At 40.0% G+C, this 18492-nt stretch overlaps 1 protein-coding gene across 4 annotated transcripts in view; it reads left to right on the forward strand.

The window, feature by feature from the left end:
- Positions 1-18492, forward strand: part of CC2D2A (coiled-coil and C2 domain containing 2A) — a 132686-nt gene that overhangs the window by 103156 nt on the left and 11038 nt on the right. For 3 of the 4 annotated variants that reach the window (XM_077750425.1, XM_077750426.1, XM_077750427.1), the window contains 5 exons: positions 1457-1633; positions 6956-7159; positions 14384-14473; positions 16067-16180; positions 17614-17748. In XM_077750425.1, coding sequence (XP_077606551.1) covers positions 1457-1633; positions 6956-7159; positions 14384-14473; positions 16067-16180; positions 17614-17748 — 720 coding nt within the window. The remainder of the gene's footprint in view (positions 1-1456; positions 1634-6955; positions 7160-14383; positions 14474-16066; positions 16181-17613; positions 17749-18492) is intronic. The other variant, XM_077750428.1, reaches the window with a different exon arrangement.

An 18492-nucleotide genomic window follows, 5' to 3' on the forward strand; every position in this document is an offset into this window, starting at 1 on the left:
CTTTACTGTCCCCATTCTACAGATAATGAAACAAGGCTAGTGAGGTGAAGTCACCTCCAATCCCAAAGCTTACAGGATTCAACTATTACCAACTTCCCACAATGCTCACATTGCTTATCCCTGGGGAATGAGATTGTTAGTACGAGAGAACCATTCGACGTTTTGGTTTATACATTTCCTTATTACTTTTGAGAGTGATGTTATTACATTTGTCATTTAAAAGTTTTCTCTGACTCCAAAGCTCGTGCCCTTACGTGTACCTGCAGGGAACACTGGCAGTCTCTGGAGACATTACTGGTTGTCACAGCTAGTGGGGGACCTATGGTCATCTTGTCTGTGGAGGCCAGGGATGCTGCACACCCCCCACAATGCACAGGACAGCCACCACCACAGACAATCAGGCCCCAAATATCACCTGCGCCCAGGTTGAGAAGCCCTGTCTTAAATCCTAACACCAATTATTTGGAGACCGTGCCCGTTCCTTTCTGGGTCATCAGATGTGCTCCATTCTTTCAGCTGCACTTTGTACAGCATTGCTTTTGTACCCTTCTGCCCGTACTCTCTCACCTGCCTGGGTGCAGGCGTCAGGGCAAAGCACCGATGGAAGGAGGAAAATAAACAACAGCTCACTTCATTCCTCACTGGAGGGCATAGTCACTGAAAGCTGAACTTCTTTCTTTATTTCTTCTGAGACATAAACGCCACCAAAGACTGAAATGAAACCTGGATTCTCTGTTAAGTCGGTAAATTTCAACTTCCAGCTCTGAATAGTTGGGTAGCACTGGACAGTCTTTAATAAACTTATTGTTGTTCTGGCTAAGCAAGAAGGAAAAGTCCTGCTTTGGGGCCCTCTGCAGAAGCCAGGTCATTTTACATAAGTGGCTTGTAATGCATCAAGCCCACATGTCTGGGGCACCTGCTGTGTATACAGAGCACTGCTATATGATAGGGAAGGGGGATAGAAACCTGGGTGAAATATAATCTGATTCACGGAGGGAAATCTGATATCCAAAACAAAGTGATAGTTGTGCATACAACTATAACGTCTGGCAGAATGTGTCATGGTAATAGCAGAAGAAACAAACTGGATGTGAGGCTGCTAGTGATAACAAAATAATTCACAAAGGAGATAACCTCTGGTCTGAGCCTAGAAAATATAGTTAATACTCTGAAAGGGGGGTTTAAAGCCAGGGCATTCCAGAAAAAAGGAATGGCTTCTGGCCAATGCTTACTGAGCACTGAGCATACACCAGGCATTTTTCTTAGTATTTTACATCTACTCATTCAGCACATATCACTACCCTACAAACAAATGGGTACTATTATTGTCTCTATAAATGCACAAGCTGGACCATGTGGAGTGTAATCCAGGATTGGAACCCAGGTAACTAACTGTTAACATCAACCTGAGTACTGGTATGTGCAAGGTGTTTACCAAGTCATATGTTCTTCGCAGATTGATGGGACATTTAAAATAGACATTCCCCCCGTTCTTCTGGGCTACAGTAAGGAACGGAGCATGATTATTGAGCGGGGTTTTGACTCCGTGCGAAGCCTGAGTGAAGGCTCCTACATCACCTTGTTCATCACCACGGAGCCTCAGCTGGTTCCTGGGGAGTCGGTTCGAGAAAAGGTAACTCTGCTTCACTTTAGCATTGCATGTCTGATGATGAGACACGAGAAATGCTTGCTATGCTTTTATAAACACGGATGCCATTGCCCAAGCAGAGGTCTCCTTGCCAAGGAGTCCATTCACTACTCTCTCAGTCTGGACAAAATGAAGGAGAGATTGTGGATTTGTACTTCCACTGAGCCGATCATTAGGTTGATCAATAACTTAAACTTTCAGGCAAAGTAAGACAAATGTAACACATGCTCCAGGAGTAGATGAATTTTCTTAAAGGACGAAAAAAAAGCAGACTACTCTTTTATCTTGACATTTATCGGCAAGCATGCCAAAATACAATTCCACGTCTAACCTCACGTCCCTGCTTGTCCTGTGTGTTGAATCGATTTATAGGACCATAGGCTTAGAGACCTTCAGGGGTCACCTCATATCAGTGCCTTCGAACAGAAACAAATAAATACATGCACAAGACCTCTAATTCTGGATGGCTCTAGAACCAAGAGTTTCCAGAACTTCCATCTGTTAGCAACTGTTTCCCAACCCTCATAGCTGGGAGACTCTTAATATAACTCGCTTCTGCGGCACTGAGGTGCTCTGTGCTCATTGGTCTGGGGAGAAAGTTACTGATCATGACCTCTTAATACCATAATACAATAACCACCACCACCATCACGTACTGAGTTCTTACTGTGTCCTCAGCCCCGTGTCAGACATTTGACATATGTTCTCTCTCAATCCTCACTGCTATGGTATATGGTGGGTCTCCGACTGAGACGAGGAAAGTGAGGCTCAACCCTCCAGCTTCACCCAGGCAGGAAATACATTTAACAATCAAATGTCTGTCTGACTTGAAATCCTATATATTCAACAAATATTTACTGTCTACGTGATGAGCATTTTTCAGGCACTGGGAATACAGCAGCCTAGAAAAGCAGATAAAAATTCCACAGAGCTGAGGTTCCTGTGTAAGCCCAGCGTATTACCTCCTAAACTAACCTGCTTCTCACGCTGATTGTTTAGTTTATCCATTGCAATTAAGACTCAGATGGAGGGTGGAGGGAAAGGAGCACATTCCTCTGTTTCTTTTTCAGCACTACAGTTTGGTTCACCGAGAAACATACCATTACCATTCCCCTTTGCAAGGATTACTGGAAAAATAAACCTACTGAAATTCAAGTTGATCTTACACGTTAGCCTCTGTCACTAAAGCTGTGACAAATATGTTCTCTAGAAAACGTGCCAGAATATATGCATTTCAAAATATTTCTAGGAAGTGAAACACATATTCTGAATGGTTTTCTTTATGTGTAAACTCAAGAGAAAACCAACAAGCATGTTTACACAGAAAAATGCTCCCAGACAAAAGATGATTTTGCTATTTCTCTGTATTCTTACCAGAGAAAAAATCACCCCATCTGGAGGTGAGATTCCAAAACCTGGGAAAACAGTCTGTGACTGTGACTTTAAGAGGCTGAAAACCAGAGGCTTCTTAGCACCTGGCACCCTTCCGGGCACGGACCTCCCTCCCCTCCCTCCTATCGAGGGACTGGGCTCTGAGACAAGGCCCCCCTCCCTGAGTCCTGCAACCTTCTCTGCCTACAGCCAGGTAACGAGGCTCTCTGCTTCTGCCTTTGGTGGCATTTCACTGCCCCGCTGTGGCTGTGCGGAGCATTTTTCTTATGCCTCTGAAATGAGAGCTTAAGAAATGACAGGTTCTTTGCTGCTATTTGATAAGGAAGGCATGTGGACTGATGCCCCCTAATGCCCTAAACACACAGTGGCAGAAAACACTACTCGGTGATTTCCCCTGCAGATTGTTCGAGAAAAAGAAGCTCTCACCTGAAGCTAATAGAGACCACAACCTGGAATTATTTTTCCACTTGCTAGCAACTTCCAGGATTAGGAGACTGGGGTCTTCCCTCCATCATCCCACAGGGAACCATTCCATATGACTTTTTAAAGGGATTTACTCATGGAATTTTCTTAGGAATCAGTAGCAACTTCTGAAACTCCTTCAGTAACTATTTTACATTGTCTTGATAAAAGTAAGTTTTTAAAAATAGATGATTCCTGTTAATGAAGTCTTCCTCTCATTTCTTTCTCCTTTCTTGCCTCTGGTAGATGAGTGACATGCTTAAAAAGGTATACCAAGTGTTTTGTTTTACATATGTTGGCCACTAGTTAATTAGGCTTATAACTAGCTACTTTTTGTCTGCTGCTATTTTATGGAAGCTGCTGGATGCTAGTGTGTGTGTGTGTGGTCCCTTGGCAATGAACTACAGATGTCTGAAGTTCCGTGAAGAATGTCCAGCCTTGTCTTTTGGCCTGTTTCATTGTCAGAAAGATTCTTATTTAGCTTGGAATGTAGGAAAAGTCATAGGTGCGAATGTCACCTCATGCTAGGCACTATCTCCTATGAAATCTCGGCTTCTTGCCAAGATAGCTGCAGCTGTGACAGTAACTTCTGATTGGTGGAACTATCTCACTGTAGCTATTCAAAAGGATAAGCACATTCAATTTTCAGTAAATATGGACACTAACCTACAAGTCAAAAAAATCAAGCCGGTCAAGAATCTTCCAGATTTCTTTTGGAATCAAATAGTGAATTTGTCAGTTAGCCCTTAATTTGTTTCATAATAAACAACCCAAATTCTTTTGGTACTTAGCTTTCCCTTGGTACTTCTTAGATTACTAGTAAAATGGCATACTCCTCCTTAAATCATTGTTTCACTCCATTAAATGGCATCCTGGTGGCCTAAGCAAGTATTAATGACCACTAATAGACACTTATTTAAATGCTTACCTTGTGTATCCTCTGTGCAGAAAGGAACACAAAATGATTCAAACATGGACCCTGCTCTCATAAAGCACTAGTTACATAGTCAAAACATACAACAGCACAGCCAGGTCCAAGTGGTAGAAAAAGGTTTCGGGGTGCCTGGTGTCACAGTCAGTTAAGTGTCCAACTTCAGCTCAGGTCATGATCTTGCAGTCCATGGGCTCAAGCCCCGTGTCTGACAGCCATCTGTGCTGACAGTTCAGAGCCTGGAGCCTCCTTCGGATTTTGTGTCTCCCTCTCTCTCTGCCCCTCCCCTGCTCATGCTCTGTCTCTCTCTCTCAAAAGTAAATAAACATTAAAAAAATTTTTTAAGAAAAGAAGAAGGTTTCAACACAATTTTTTAAACTCGGAAGGCAAGTAATCAGTACTGATTCCAGGTTTCTGTTGCTTTTTCTGAACAATGCTTATTTGGCTTCTTAAGTGTTTCTCTAGCACGTGCATGTTTAGAATCTCTGGTCAAGTATTTTAAGCACCAGATTGCTTATTAATGCTTTCCTCTAGACTAGAAGTTACTTGAGCGCACAGGTTCATATTCATTTATCCACAGTGCCTGGAAACTTTTAGACTTTCAGCAAATATTTTCCAAATAATTGGATAAGTAAGTAAATGAATGAGTTTAAAGGAAACAAGGATAAATTCTACTGGGTGTTTTGTTTCATATCACTCTTGTTTCAAATTACAATGATATCTGGCGTGACAATTCTATCCTAGGAGTCTGTGACACACCCATAGCAAAGTCTCAGAAGCTCACCTTTTTCCTTTATTTACATATCCATCATAACCATCTGTTGGGTGGTTCCCATGTGTTGGCACTTTGCCTCAGGTAGGTGGTTATGATGATGATGTTCAGATTCGGATGTCAGGGACATCCCATGAGAACACATAGGAGGCTTCTGAGAACGTCTCCATCCTACCTAACCCCTCACAATCACTACCCCAATTTCTAGGGATACAGCAATCAAATTAGGAATTGGAGCTACAGCCCAGCTCCAGTGTAACAGAAGTCAAAAATATTAAGGATATCCTAAATTCTATCTAAACTCAGAAAAAAGTAATAAGATATCTTCCCATTCATTCACTCAACAATATTTGTTAAACTCCTCCTATATGTATTATGTGCCAGGTAGTATTCTTGGTACTGGAGATAAAAAACAAAGACAAAAACAAAACACAAGATCTAAACAAAATCCTTGACTTCAGGAATCTTACGGGGAGACAGAGTAAACATATCAGTGGTTTTGAATGCTAATAATAATAATAATAATAATAATAATAAAGCAGAGTATGAGAAGGATAGCTAGGTGCATTTCTATTCTCAAAACAAACAAATTTTCAAGCACTGCCTAGAATCTAAATCCTACTTAAAATTTAACTTTTCTAATAAAATTGTATTTGAGTTTGTCCTGAAACACTTCAAAATAGAAGCAACCATGCATATGTTTTTATACTAAGCAACAGAAATCTTGCAAAAACATTTAAATATCTGCTTTTTTCAAGCCATTTTTTAGAACATGTGTCTAAATGCAACTAAAATTTGTTCTGTTTCATCTGCTTTGAGTTACTAACAAAAGTCTGGGAATCAGAGCTGGCTCAGTCCGAGGAGCATGCAATTCCGGATCTCAGGGTTATGAGTTTGAGTCCCACATTGGGTGTGGAGATTATTTAAAATCTTTAAAGGTCAGGGAATTGGTAGCTCATCTTGGATTAGCGAACAACTTAAAATAAATATAATACACTTGATGTTTCTAATTCTGTTTCTTTTTTTTCCCTGAGACCCTTACTATTCTATATCACAGTCATTATGGATTTAACACTTTTTAACACATCAGTATATATCTGTCGATTTGTCGTGCATTTTTTTTTTTTCAAAGAAAAACCCAGGACATTTTTTTTATATTTGAGGATATTTACATATGAGGACAAAACCACATTTTTAAAATAGTTTATTGTCAAGTTGGTTTCCATATAACACCCAGTGCTCATCCCCACAAGTGCCCTCCTCCGTGCCCATCACCCCCCTTCCCCTCCCCACCACCCCGAGAACAAACTGAGGGCTGATGGGGGTGGTGCATTTAACACGAGTTGCTCAAGCTTTGCATTTGAGATGTTAGATTTCTGAGCCCCTCTCCCCTCTAAAACCAATGTCAAAATACATAGAAAACTACTGCTTGCTCTCATCAATCAGAATTAGTACATCCGTCTACATTTTATAGGCTGTTCTCGTTTCCAGAGGACTGCTTGCCTGTTGACTACTTTCTTTCAATCCTGTTCAATATATTTTAAGTATTTAATGAATCCATCTAATTTTTAGATTATAAGTATAATTAAATAAAGCCCTAGGGACACCAGGACATGACAATATCGTAAGGGGCCATGTAATAGTAGTTCCTGAGGCACATGTGTCGTTCATGTTGACTATAGGATCTCATCACTTTCTACTGTGTCTCCTGTAATCATATGTAAACTCCACGGAGTCTTTGTTTGTGAAGTTTGATTCTCAGGAAGATGAGAAATTGCTTCAAGCAACAGAGAAGTTTCAAGCTGAATGTGCCTTAAAGTTTCCACATCGTCAGTGCCTCACAACAGTGACGGACATAAGTGGAAAAACCGTCTTTATCACTCGTTACCTCAAGCCGTTAAACCCTCCGCAGGAGCTCCTGGATGCCTGCCCTGACAACCCGCAAGCAACGGCAGTGAGTATTTCATAGCCAGTTAGGGCTGCTGCTAAAAATATGTTAAAATTTCAATATATTGCCCTCTTTTTTTTTTTAATTTTTAAATTTTTTTTATTTTTATTTATTTCTAGGAGCTAGAGAGAGAGAGACAGCATGAGCAGGGCAGAGTCAGAGAGAGAGGGAGATAAAGACTCTGAAACAGGCTCCAGGCTCCGAGCTGGCAGTCAGCACAGAGCCCTATGCGGGGCTCGAACCCACGATCCGTGAGATCATGACCTAAGTGAAAGTCGGACGCTCAACCGACTAAGCCACCCAGGCGCCCCAATATATTGCCCTCTTAATTACCGTATTTTATAGTACTTAAGATAGTCACTATATCGAGATCATTAGCGGTGAAAGAAATGATGAACACTTTTTTTATTACTATGACGCTGACTTTCTGTAGAAAAGTCTGAAGGTACCAGAGAGGGTAATAATCCTTAGTTCATTTTTTCAGTGAACAGCTGTGGGTGCTGACCGGGCATTATACTGAGTGCCGGAAATTAACATTTCAAAGATGCTTCACACTTTTCACAATGTCTTCATTATGCGTCCTCTGTCACTTTAGTGGGATTCGAATCTAGGCCTCTGGCTTCAGAACTCACGCACTTTCTACTATAGCAAGATAACTATTAAGTGTTATACTTAGTATTTTAGGCATCATTGAATTCAGATTAAGCAAACATTATCTCCATGATTTGAGGATGTACAGCATGTAAGGCATCGCTACAGAGGCACATCCATACTGGGCCCTTAAGTACACACACGCATTCTCTGGCTGCAAAGCACCCTACCCATCACAATCTCATGTGAATAGCAGCCATATGTTAACAGGCTATTCTTTTATTTTCAAATTTTTATTTAAATTCTAGTTAGTTAACAGCGCAATATTGGTTTCAAGAGAAGAATTTAGTGATTCATCACTTACATACAACACCCAGTGTTCATTCCAACAAGTGCCCTCCTTAGTGCCCATCACCCTTCTAGCCCATCCCCCACCTACCTTCCCTCCTGCAACCCTCAGTTTGTTCTCTGCAGTTAAGACTCTCTTATGGTTTGTTTCCCTCTCTGTTTTTATCTTATATTTGGTCCTCTTCCCCTATGTTCATCTGTTATGTTTCTTAAGTTCCACATATGAATGAAATAATATGGTATTTGTCTTTGACTGACTTATTTCTCTTAGCATAATACACTCCAGCTCCATCCACATCATTGCAAATGGCAAGATTTCATTCTTTCCGACGACTTGAGTAATATTCCATTATGTATACATACTACATCTTCTTTATCCATTCGTTGGTCAATAGACATTTGGGCTCTTCCCACAGTCTGGCTATTGGTGATAGTGATGCTATAAACATCAGGATGCACGTATCCCTTTGATTCTGTATTTTTGTGTATCCTTTGGGTAAATACCTAATAGTGCAACTGCTGGGTTGTGAGGTAGTTCTATTTTTAGCTTTTTAAGAAACCTCTATGCTGTTTTCCAAAGAGGCTGCACCAATTTGCATTCCCACCGACAGTGTGAGAGGGTTCCCATTTCTCCTCCTCCTCACCAACATCTGTTGTTTCCTGAGTTGTTAATTTTAGCCATTCTGACAGGTGTGAGGTGGTATCTCCTTGTGGTTTTGATTTGTATTTCCCTGATGATGAGTGATGTTGAGCATCTTTTCATGTGCCTGTCTATATGTCTTCTTTGGAAAAATGTCTATTCATGTCTTCTGCCTATTTCTTAACTGGATTATTTTAAACAGCCCATTCTTAAGTGAATACTATAACCTCTAACTATCTTTAGAGAGTAGATAGTATAGGGAGTAGTTGCTGCTAATAAGTCATTAATATATAGGAACAGGGTGATGATGTATATCTTTGCAGATATAGATATATCAAAAAAAAAAACCCTGTGTTCCACATTTTACTTACTTTATTAATTGATTTGTATTAAAAACCATAATAGGCCATCCTTCTATTCTTTCTAGCATAGCAAATATGCAAAAAAACTTCTCCCAGGAGAGAACACATAGGAGTGATGAAAAAGATATTTAAACCGTTTTTAAAATCATGCCTGAAACAGAAATAAGGTGAGGGGGAAAACTCAGAGACAGGAAACAACAAAGCAGATAACACACGGGTGAGAGCCTGGAATAGTGTTTGCTCTGAGGTTGTTGAATAATTCCTAATGCCTGGACCTAGGCTTCAGCAAGCTGCAAGGCTATTGGGGAAAGAGGTAATGTATGGTGCCAGGGCAGGGAGGAGGGTAGAATTAGAGACTCAGGTGCAGAGTTGGGACTCTTGATGTAATGTCAATGACAAGTAAGCCAGGAAAGACCTGCTTTGCTGAAGGGAATCCTGCCTGTTTGAGCCTTGACTCTAGATGGAAGAGAAACAAGAAACAAGGAATTCCTAATAACTAAGTTGTATTTATTCACACTGGCAATTGGAATTCACACTACCTGTATGCCCAAACAAAACTTCAGCTGAAATTACAATTGAAAGTATTTCCCTGTTGGTAATGCCCCTAAATCTCTGTCAGAAGGAAACACAAATCGTTCTAGAAGAATGCCCCTTAAACTCAACCGTAAAGGAAAAAGAAAAAACTTTGTTTCCAAAGTTCCAAACAACACAAACATATAAAAGATCACTAAAGAAGAAATAAATCACCATGAAGAGGGTAAGAGTTAGCAAACATAACAAACTGTAGAATTGGGCCACAAAGACTGCAGATATTAGTTATCAGATTCAGCCAATAAAATAGGTGTATTTAATAAGTTTATGAAATCTAGGGAATTGAGAGGCACCTGAGTGGCTCAGTAAGTTGGGCATCTGACTTCAGCTCAGGTCATGATCTTGTCGTGGTCCATGCGTTTGAGCCCCATGTTGGGCTCTGTGCTAACAGCTCGGAGCCTGGCGCCTGCCTTGGATTCTGTGTCTCCCTTTCTCTCTCTGCCCCTCCCCGTCTCATGCTCTGTCTCTCTTTCTCAAAAATAAATAATAATAAACATTTAAAATTTTTAAAAAAGAAATCTAGGGAATTGAAAATGAAACAAAAGAAAAATAGGCAGATTGTTAAAAATATTGCACAGTACTTTCAGAAATATAAAATAGAATAATTAAAAATAGAAAATGAACAAATAGCTTAACCAAAACATTGAGTACAGTTAAATACAGAGTTGAGTTACATACAGGTAAGTACAGAGAGAATTAGTGAACTGGAATATACATGCAAAGAAATTACTTGGAATATAGCACAGAGATAGCAAAAAAATAGAAGATAAAAAGGAAAGGTTAAGAGACATGGAGGACAGAGGGAGGAAGACCAAATGATGTATGAAAGGAGAAAAGCAATGTTAAAAGAGAGCTGAGAATGTGTTAAGATTTGACACACAGACAACAATCCTCTGACACAGGAAGCCCAGTATACTGTACACAAATAAATAAAATGAAAGCATCTGGAGAGGAAACAAGATTTTCTACAAAAGAACAATGATTCGACCAATAAACTTTTCAGCTGCACAAATGAAAGGCAGAGAAGGAATAATATCTTTGAAAGGCTGAAAGAAAATAGCCGTCAAACTAGTCATTTATATCTAGTGAAACTGTCTTTCACACAAGCATTGGGAGAATTTACAATCAAAAGAGTCTCACTTAAGGAATTTCTTTAAAACATCCTTCAAAGGGAAGGAAAGCTCTCAGAAAATAGTAGATGCAACACTAAACAGTAGATAAAGAAAATGGGAAACTTGTGAGTCAATGGAGACAGGCGTTGTCTTCATATCATTAATAACAGCAGAGAGGGTGAAAACTAGTGACAAAACAAAAATCCTGGAGAAAATTGCATATATACATAATAAAACTGCATTTTATACATGTATTATATATATGTATAAATATATGTATATTATATATGTGTATATATATATATAATGTGTGTGTGTACATAATGTGTGTGTATATATATATATATGTTAGGACAGGACTGATGAGACTATTTTAATGCCCTTGTATTTCCCAAGAGGAGAGTGATGATATTTGTTAACTTTTAGGTTTAATATTCACATTGAAATTTCTAGATTAATTACTTAAAAGAGTAAAAGAAAGTGTATATAAGTTCCAAATTAACAGGAGATAAAATAATGAAATGAGGGTGAAGATAGTGGGGAGGGAGAAAAAAAGAAACATAGAAAAAAAAATATGAGAAATAAAAAGCACAGAATAAGGTAGTTAAAATAGTCTAAATATTATGATTACCAGTAATCATAATCAAAGCAAAAAGATTAAACTTTCTAGTTAAAAGACTGTCAAGATGCATGAGTGGCTCAGTCAGCTGAGGTCTGACTTTGGCTCAGGTCATGATCTCATGATTCGTGGGTTCAAGCCCCACACTGGGCTCACTGCTGTCCACTAGGAGCCTAGAGCCTGCTTCCGATTCTGTCTCCCTCTCTCTCTGCCCCTCTCCAACTTACAGTATTATTTCTCTCTCAAAAAAAAAAAAAAACATTAAAAAATAACAAAAAAAGACAAAGACTGTCAAACTAGATTTTTAAAACCATTTATAGTGGAACTTGACAAACTGATTCTAATATTTATATGGCAGTGCAAAGGACAAAAAGCCAAAACATCTGGAGGAGTAAGAAAATCTCAGTGTAAAGATTTGCCATACCATATACCCAGACGACTTACAAGACCATAGTAATTAAAGTAAAATGGTACTGACACACAGATAACAAAGAGAAAAATGGAAAAGCATAAAAAGTCCACTCAAATATGACCCACTCAAACCTGATGCATAACAAAGCTGGCATTGGAAATTAGCAAGGAAAAGACTGACTATTACATAAACTTCACTGGGATCATTGATTTTTACATATGGAAAAAATAAAAAGATTCCTACTTCACATTATTCAAGGGCAGATAGATTGAGGACTTAAGTATGAATGCTTTTTTTTTTTTTTTTTGAAGTTTGTTTATTTTGAGAAAAGGCTGGGCAGGAGCAGAGAGAGAGGAAGAGAGACCCCCAAATAGGCTCCCCACTGTCAGCCTAGAGCCCAGTGTGGGGCTCAATCTTCCGAACCTTGAGATCCGGACTGAGCCTAGACCAAGAGTTGGAGGCTTGACAGACTGAGCCTCCCAGGTGCTCCTAAATATGAAGATATTTTTTATCTGTGTGACTTGAGGTAGGATTTCTTAGACAAGATAGAAAAAGGCACAAGCTATAAAGAAAAGAAAAATACATTTGGCCATATTGAAAGTGATACTTAGGGGCACATGGGTGGCTCAGTTGGTTGGGAGTCTGACTCTTGGTTTGGGCTCATGGTTCTTATTTTTTTTTTAATGTTTTACTTATTTCTAGGAGAGAGAGAGAGACAGCGTGAGCAGGGGAGGGTCAGAGAGAGAGGGAGTCACAGACTCTGAAACAGGCTCCAGGCTCTGAGCTGGCAGTCAGCACAGAGCCCGACGCGGGGCTCGAACCCACGAACCGTGAGATCATGACCTAAGCAAAAGTCAGACGCTTAACCAACTAAGCCACCCAGGTGCCCCGGCTCATGGTTCTTAAAACAGCCCCACGTCAGGCTCTGGGCTGACAAGGAGCCTGCTTGGGATTCTCTCCCTCTCTCTCTCTCTCTGCCCCTCCCCTGCTCACTTGCTCTCTCTCTCTCTCTCTCTCAAAAATAATAAGCTTAAAAAAAAAGGTGAGAACTTGGGTTTCTCAAGAGACACTACAAAGGAAATGACAAGCCACGAATAAGGTGTTTACAACATTTATAACAGACAAAAGAATACCAACTAGAATATATTTTAAAAACACCTGCAAATCAGTAACAAAATGTGCAAAATACGGAAATAGAAATTCAGAGTGGGACTGGTCCTGCCAGCCAGGGCCTGTTTTCCCCTAATATATAGCCAGTCGGGCTGGTGATGAGACAGAGGGTAGGAATGCTTTTTATTCTTTGAGTTCAGATAAGATACAAAAGGTTTCAGACAGGGCCTGACGGTTTGGGCCCAACCTCGTGTCTACCATCAGAGCGCTCTTCCAAGCACACACGTCCAAGGCCTCGCTACCTCCCAGCCCGTCCAGCGGGCTGCTGTCACAGTGCACACGCAGACCATGCCAACCACCGCTGCAAGCATAGCGAGGCCTTCCCCCAAAAGGCCAGTGCGGCCTGCGGTGCCCGCTGTCCCGCCTCCTCTCACGGCCACCTCCACACCCTCCCCTATCCGTGCGGACCCAGAGTGAGGACAGAAACCTGGAGGTTGGTAGGTTTTCCAAAGGAAGAGAAAGCGGAGCGCCTGACAAGACAAACTCTCACCACCGGCAACTCTTCCAAGCAAGTAGCTTGCGGGCTCTGGAATAGGTAGAGAAGAAAAGTTGCGGGGCAGCCCTTTGGAGAAAGCCATTCTCCCAGGGCCCCTGCGTCTCTTGAGCTTTGCAGTGTTGCTCATCCTTTCTGGTCTCGTTCTTGGCTCGAGTCCTCGTTAGACAGAAGTTTTATGTTTCATGCACCTCAGCTGATCACGTGAATGAAAGGGTAGCAATTGGAAGAATGGCACTTTCTTCACAGCAACGAGGCGGTTATGACCCCACTGGCCTACCAACCTCCTACGGTGAAATTCATTTGGGAGAAACCAGCTGTAACTGTTTAAAAGTCACTGCTTCACTCTGTGAATTTAACAAGGAAAGGAATGTGTGCCAATACAAGTTTTCTCCCTTAAAACAAACAAAAAAGAAATTCGGAGAAGTGTGACCTTGAAAGGCCAATTAAGCATATGAAAAGATGTTCAGCCTTCTTAGAAACGATTACCCTCTAAAACGCTCCTTGGAGAAGTGTCTGCTTTTTGGACTGGGTCAGAGAAAATACAAGGCGATTGTAGGACGCCATCCTATACCAGAAAGTAAGGAAGTGCAGAGGGGGGAAAAGAGAGAACATTTCAAAGAGACCTAGGAGCCAGTGTCTTGATCTGTAAAAGAAGGATATCAACAGTGACCTTCTTTGCAGGATGTCTGGAGAGGGTGAGATGAGATGTTGGTGTTAATACAACTCTTAGCTTAGTGAGCATTCGGTGAGCCCGTGTGTCATTCTGCACACAGAAATGTTTGTGGTACATGGAACTCTTGCAAGAAAATGAGGTAGAATATGTAGATTCCTATTTTATCAGAAATTAATTTTTTAAACAGAAACTGTTTCATTATTTACTGTTAAACAGGAATTGGTGGCCCGATATGTGTCATTGATCCCTTTCTTGCCTGATACTGTTTCATTTGCTGGCATCTGTGACCTGTGGAGCACATCTGACGTAAGTAGTTCTCCCGCACAGATTTACTAGTTTGAGTTGACTTCACAGAATATTGGCCAAAGGCTTGTGTAATTTTAAATTGCAACATCCGTTAGTCCTTATAAAAATCCATTTGGTCATCTGTTTGGCACGATGAGCTAAATTCTGAAGAATTTTGTCTTTCTGGTTCAATTTGCCCAAGTTCAGAAATTTAAAAAACTAGTTATTTGTACAAATAATAATAAAAAACTACTTCAAGTGTCTTAATACTGATTTATCCTCCATTACCTCAGCAATATCCCAGCTTTCTTCATTAAAAAAAATCAGAATTACACTCTATATTACACTTGGAAATGACATATTCCACAATTGATGGGCTTTTTATGGCATGCCATGTCATTATTGATTCAACATGTATTTCCTTGTTACATATCACATATCAGACACTGTACTAAATTGTGGCTATGTGCAAAATAAACATGGTCCCTGCCCTCATGGAATTTACAATCCATGTATGTTACATAACATCTAAAAGGATCTTAGGAAGTATGACATAAACACATATATTATCACAGGTATTCTGCTTCTGAATCTCATGTGGTACTGTGTTTGCATAAAATTAAACTATATTATACAACGCCCTTTAAGGATAGCTCTAAACCAAAGAAATTTATGTACACCTTTTTTTTTTAAGTACACTTTAAATTTTTTGCTCCCCAGTATATTTTGGCAATGTAATGTTGACAATATTAGAGGTAACATTTCCATAATCTCAACATCTAAAGAAAATACACAAAGAACAGAATAATTCATGTGCTGCAGAGCCAGACTGGCTTTACCATTTCCTAGGTATTACCTTGCTTGTGTTTCCATTTCCTCATCTATGAAACTGGAAGGTGAGTACTTCCCTCAAAGGTTTATTCTAGAATTAAATGAGTTAATGTACTCAATATGCTTAAAATAATTTGGGGGCGGGGCAAGGGGAGATATGACTAAGCAGAATACAAATGATTTTTAGGGCAGTGAAAATTCCGTGATTCTCTAGTGATGGGTACATGTCATTACACATTCGTCAAAACCCACAGAAGGTACCACACCAAGAGTGAAACCTACTATAAGCTGTGGACTCTGGGTAATTAGGACCTAGCACTATAGGTTTCTCAGCTGTTAACAATCAGACCACTCTGTAGGTAGATGTTGATAGTGTGTGGGGGCAGAGGTAGATGGAAAATTTCTTCCTGACTTTGCCGTGAACCTAAAACTGCTCTAAAAAAAATCTTGAAAAACACATTCAACACACAGGGAGCTATCATCTATAAATTCAAAATGAAAAGTAAAACTTTGAAATTTGTCTCCCCAACCCATAGTGTTGATTCTAGAAATCCATGTAATCGATGTCAGAGAAAATACCATGTCTGCTAAAAGTGTTCTGTGTTTTTCTTTTTTAATGAATTTAGGACATAGTATCAAAATGTGGAAAAAGATTTTTAAAATAGTTCTATTTATACTTTAAGGCACTAACCTTAACAGTGACTTTTGAAAAATTCCTGGATGTCCAATCCAGAATGAAGCAGTCAGTCAACACAACGGTAATTTTTGTTTTCTTCCTGTCAGCAATTTCTTGATCTTCTGGCAGGAGACGAAGAAGAGCATGCGGTATTACTATGTAATTATTTTCTGTCCCTGGGTAAAAAGGCCTGGCTGGTGATGGGCAGTGCTATTCCTGAGGTAAGACCGCATAGGCTGCTCTCACAGACGAGTGGAGTTGTCTAACATGGCTGTTACATTCCAGAGTATGAACAGTACTAACTTGCATAGCGAGCCTTTGAATTGCAAGGAAAGTGGCCCAGAGATTCCACTATGGGCAGAGAGAACCACTGATCAGACAAGGGTACTTGGACTCTGATCAATGCCTCAGATTAGGGGCTTTTTTTTTTTTTTCCCAGTCTGAACCCTTTACCACTCAACGGCCCCACCTAACTCTGTCCTTTTAGTATGAGCCCCCACCTGCCCATGTTACTAAGAATTCTGATTCCCTTAGTGATCTAGTGTTACTCATGCTAAGGAGGGAAGGGGATCTGAAGAAGTGTGGCAAGGTGAGAGACCTCCCTTTTCATGCCCCCTGCTTCCTCAGGCAGCTGCTACTAACTAGTAGGCACAGCAGAGCTGAGCAGATAGCCACAGGAGCAAAGAAGAGAATGTTAGCAGCTCTATTTTGATATTATTATTGTTAATTTTATTAGACTGGAGAGAGTTTGTTTCCCAGCCCACTGCAAATATCCCTCAATTTGGGGCACGTTGGGGTTATATGGGGTGCAAGTTTAGAAAATTCACATGAATTGAAGCAGTTTATCCAAAGAGTATATCAAAACGAGGCTACAAGGCTCTAGGAATCCTTGGGAATTAAGTAGCACGAGTTGCCACTAGGCAGGTAGGATCACATCCGAAAAACTAATTCATTCTCCACTGTTATCATCCAGAGAGCTTGGTAAAAGGAAAAGAACACTATGCTAAGGAAGTCACAAGACCTGAGTTCAAGGGTCTGCCTATTCCTCATGAGCTGTGTGGCTCTAAGCAAGTCAGTTTACAACTCTGAGCTTTTAAGGACACTAGGATCATTTTTACCCTGCCTTCCTCAGAAGGCTATTGGGAACATCAAAGGAAATCCATACAGCAGCAGTAAATGAATAAATGTTCACTATAAAAAAAAAATCCAGTAATACTCAAGTATTCTGAGTAAAAAGTTAAAGTACTTCTTCAGGCTCCAAGCTCCAAACCCACCCACCCCCTAGGTATACTCACAGTTAACAGTTGGGTATGTTTTTCAAAACATCTTCTATGCATTTACATAATTATAAAAGTATATGAAATACTAGTTAATGTAGTATTCAGGCATAATCATTACCCTTCTAAATACTTAATCAATTATCCCTACTTGGTATATTACACTGCACTACCAGATGCATGCATTTTGCAAGAAGGAACATTTGATTTTATTTCTTAAAGCCAGTGCAACCTAGAACTTCAAACTAATTTCCACCATTAGCCATGAATTTTAGAAATTAGGGGTCCAACTAAAATAATGAACTGTGTGTGCAAACTAATCTTGACTTCAATTGCATAATTAGTTGGAAGTTGTTTTAATGACTATTTTCCTTCAGGGTCCAACTGCCTATGTCCTAACTCGGGAGCAAAGTCATTATTTAATATGGAATCCCTGCAGTGGACATTTTTATGGACAATTTGATACATTCTGTCCCTTAAAGAGTGTGGGCTGTTTAATAGGTCCGGATAATGTAAGTATTACTATTGGATGGCTTTTTTTTTATTGACCTGATTTAATATTTTATGTATCAAAAAATTTGTATATGATCATATACATATACCAGTTAAATGTAGGATCAAGCACAGTGACAATAATAATAACAACTCTTAGCTGAATTAGTCACCTGATCCACTGAGAAGCAAAATGAGGTTAAAGAAAAAATACAGAACTCAGATGCAGAGGACATGAGTCTGTGTCCTGGGTCTGTCCTCAGGGTGTTTTGAGAGCGAAGTGAGACAAATTTATCACCTAGGAAAACTGGGTCCTTTCCTTCCTTCTTTCCCCTCCTCATTCCCCCTTCCTTTCCCTTTTTAAAGATGGGAGTCCCAGTACCACCAGGTGACACTGATTACACCCAGTTTTGGAGACAAACTTAATTATGAAGGGTACTGTATAAGACAGTGGTTAAAAACAGGAGTTATGAAGTCAGACTACCTGAAATTAAACTTCAGTTTCATCACTTAACAGCTGTGTGAGCTTGGGAAAGTTTCTTACGTCTTCCAGCCCCAGCTTCTTCATTGGTAAAATGGAGGTAACAATGGCAGCACTTACGTTGTAGAATGTTGCAAGCCGTGAACAAGATGACCAATGTAAAGCAGCTAACGAACAGGGACAACTCTTGACTAGCTTCTGTCATTGTTTTCATCATCATCCTCTACCTTAGTGGTCTCTGAACTTTAGGCATCTGTCAGAAAAATAATTTGAGCATGCATCC

The sequence above is a fragment of the Crocuta crocuta genome, unplaced genomic scaffold (genome assembly GCF_008692635.1).
Source record: "Crocuta crocuta isolate KB4526 unplaced genomic scaffold, BGI_CrCroc_1.0 scaffold179, whole genome shotgun sequence".
NCBI lineage: Eukaryota > Metazoa > Chordata > Mammalia > Carnivora > Hyaenidae > Crocuta > Crocuta crocuta.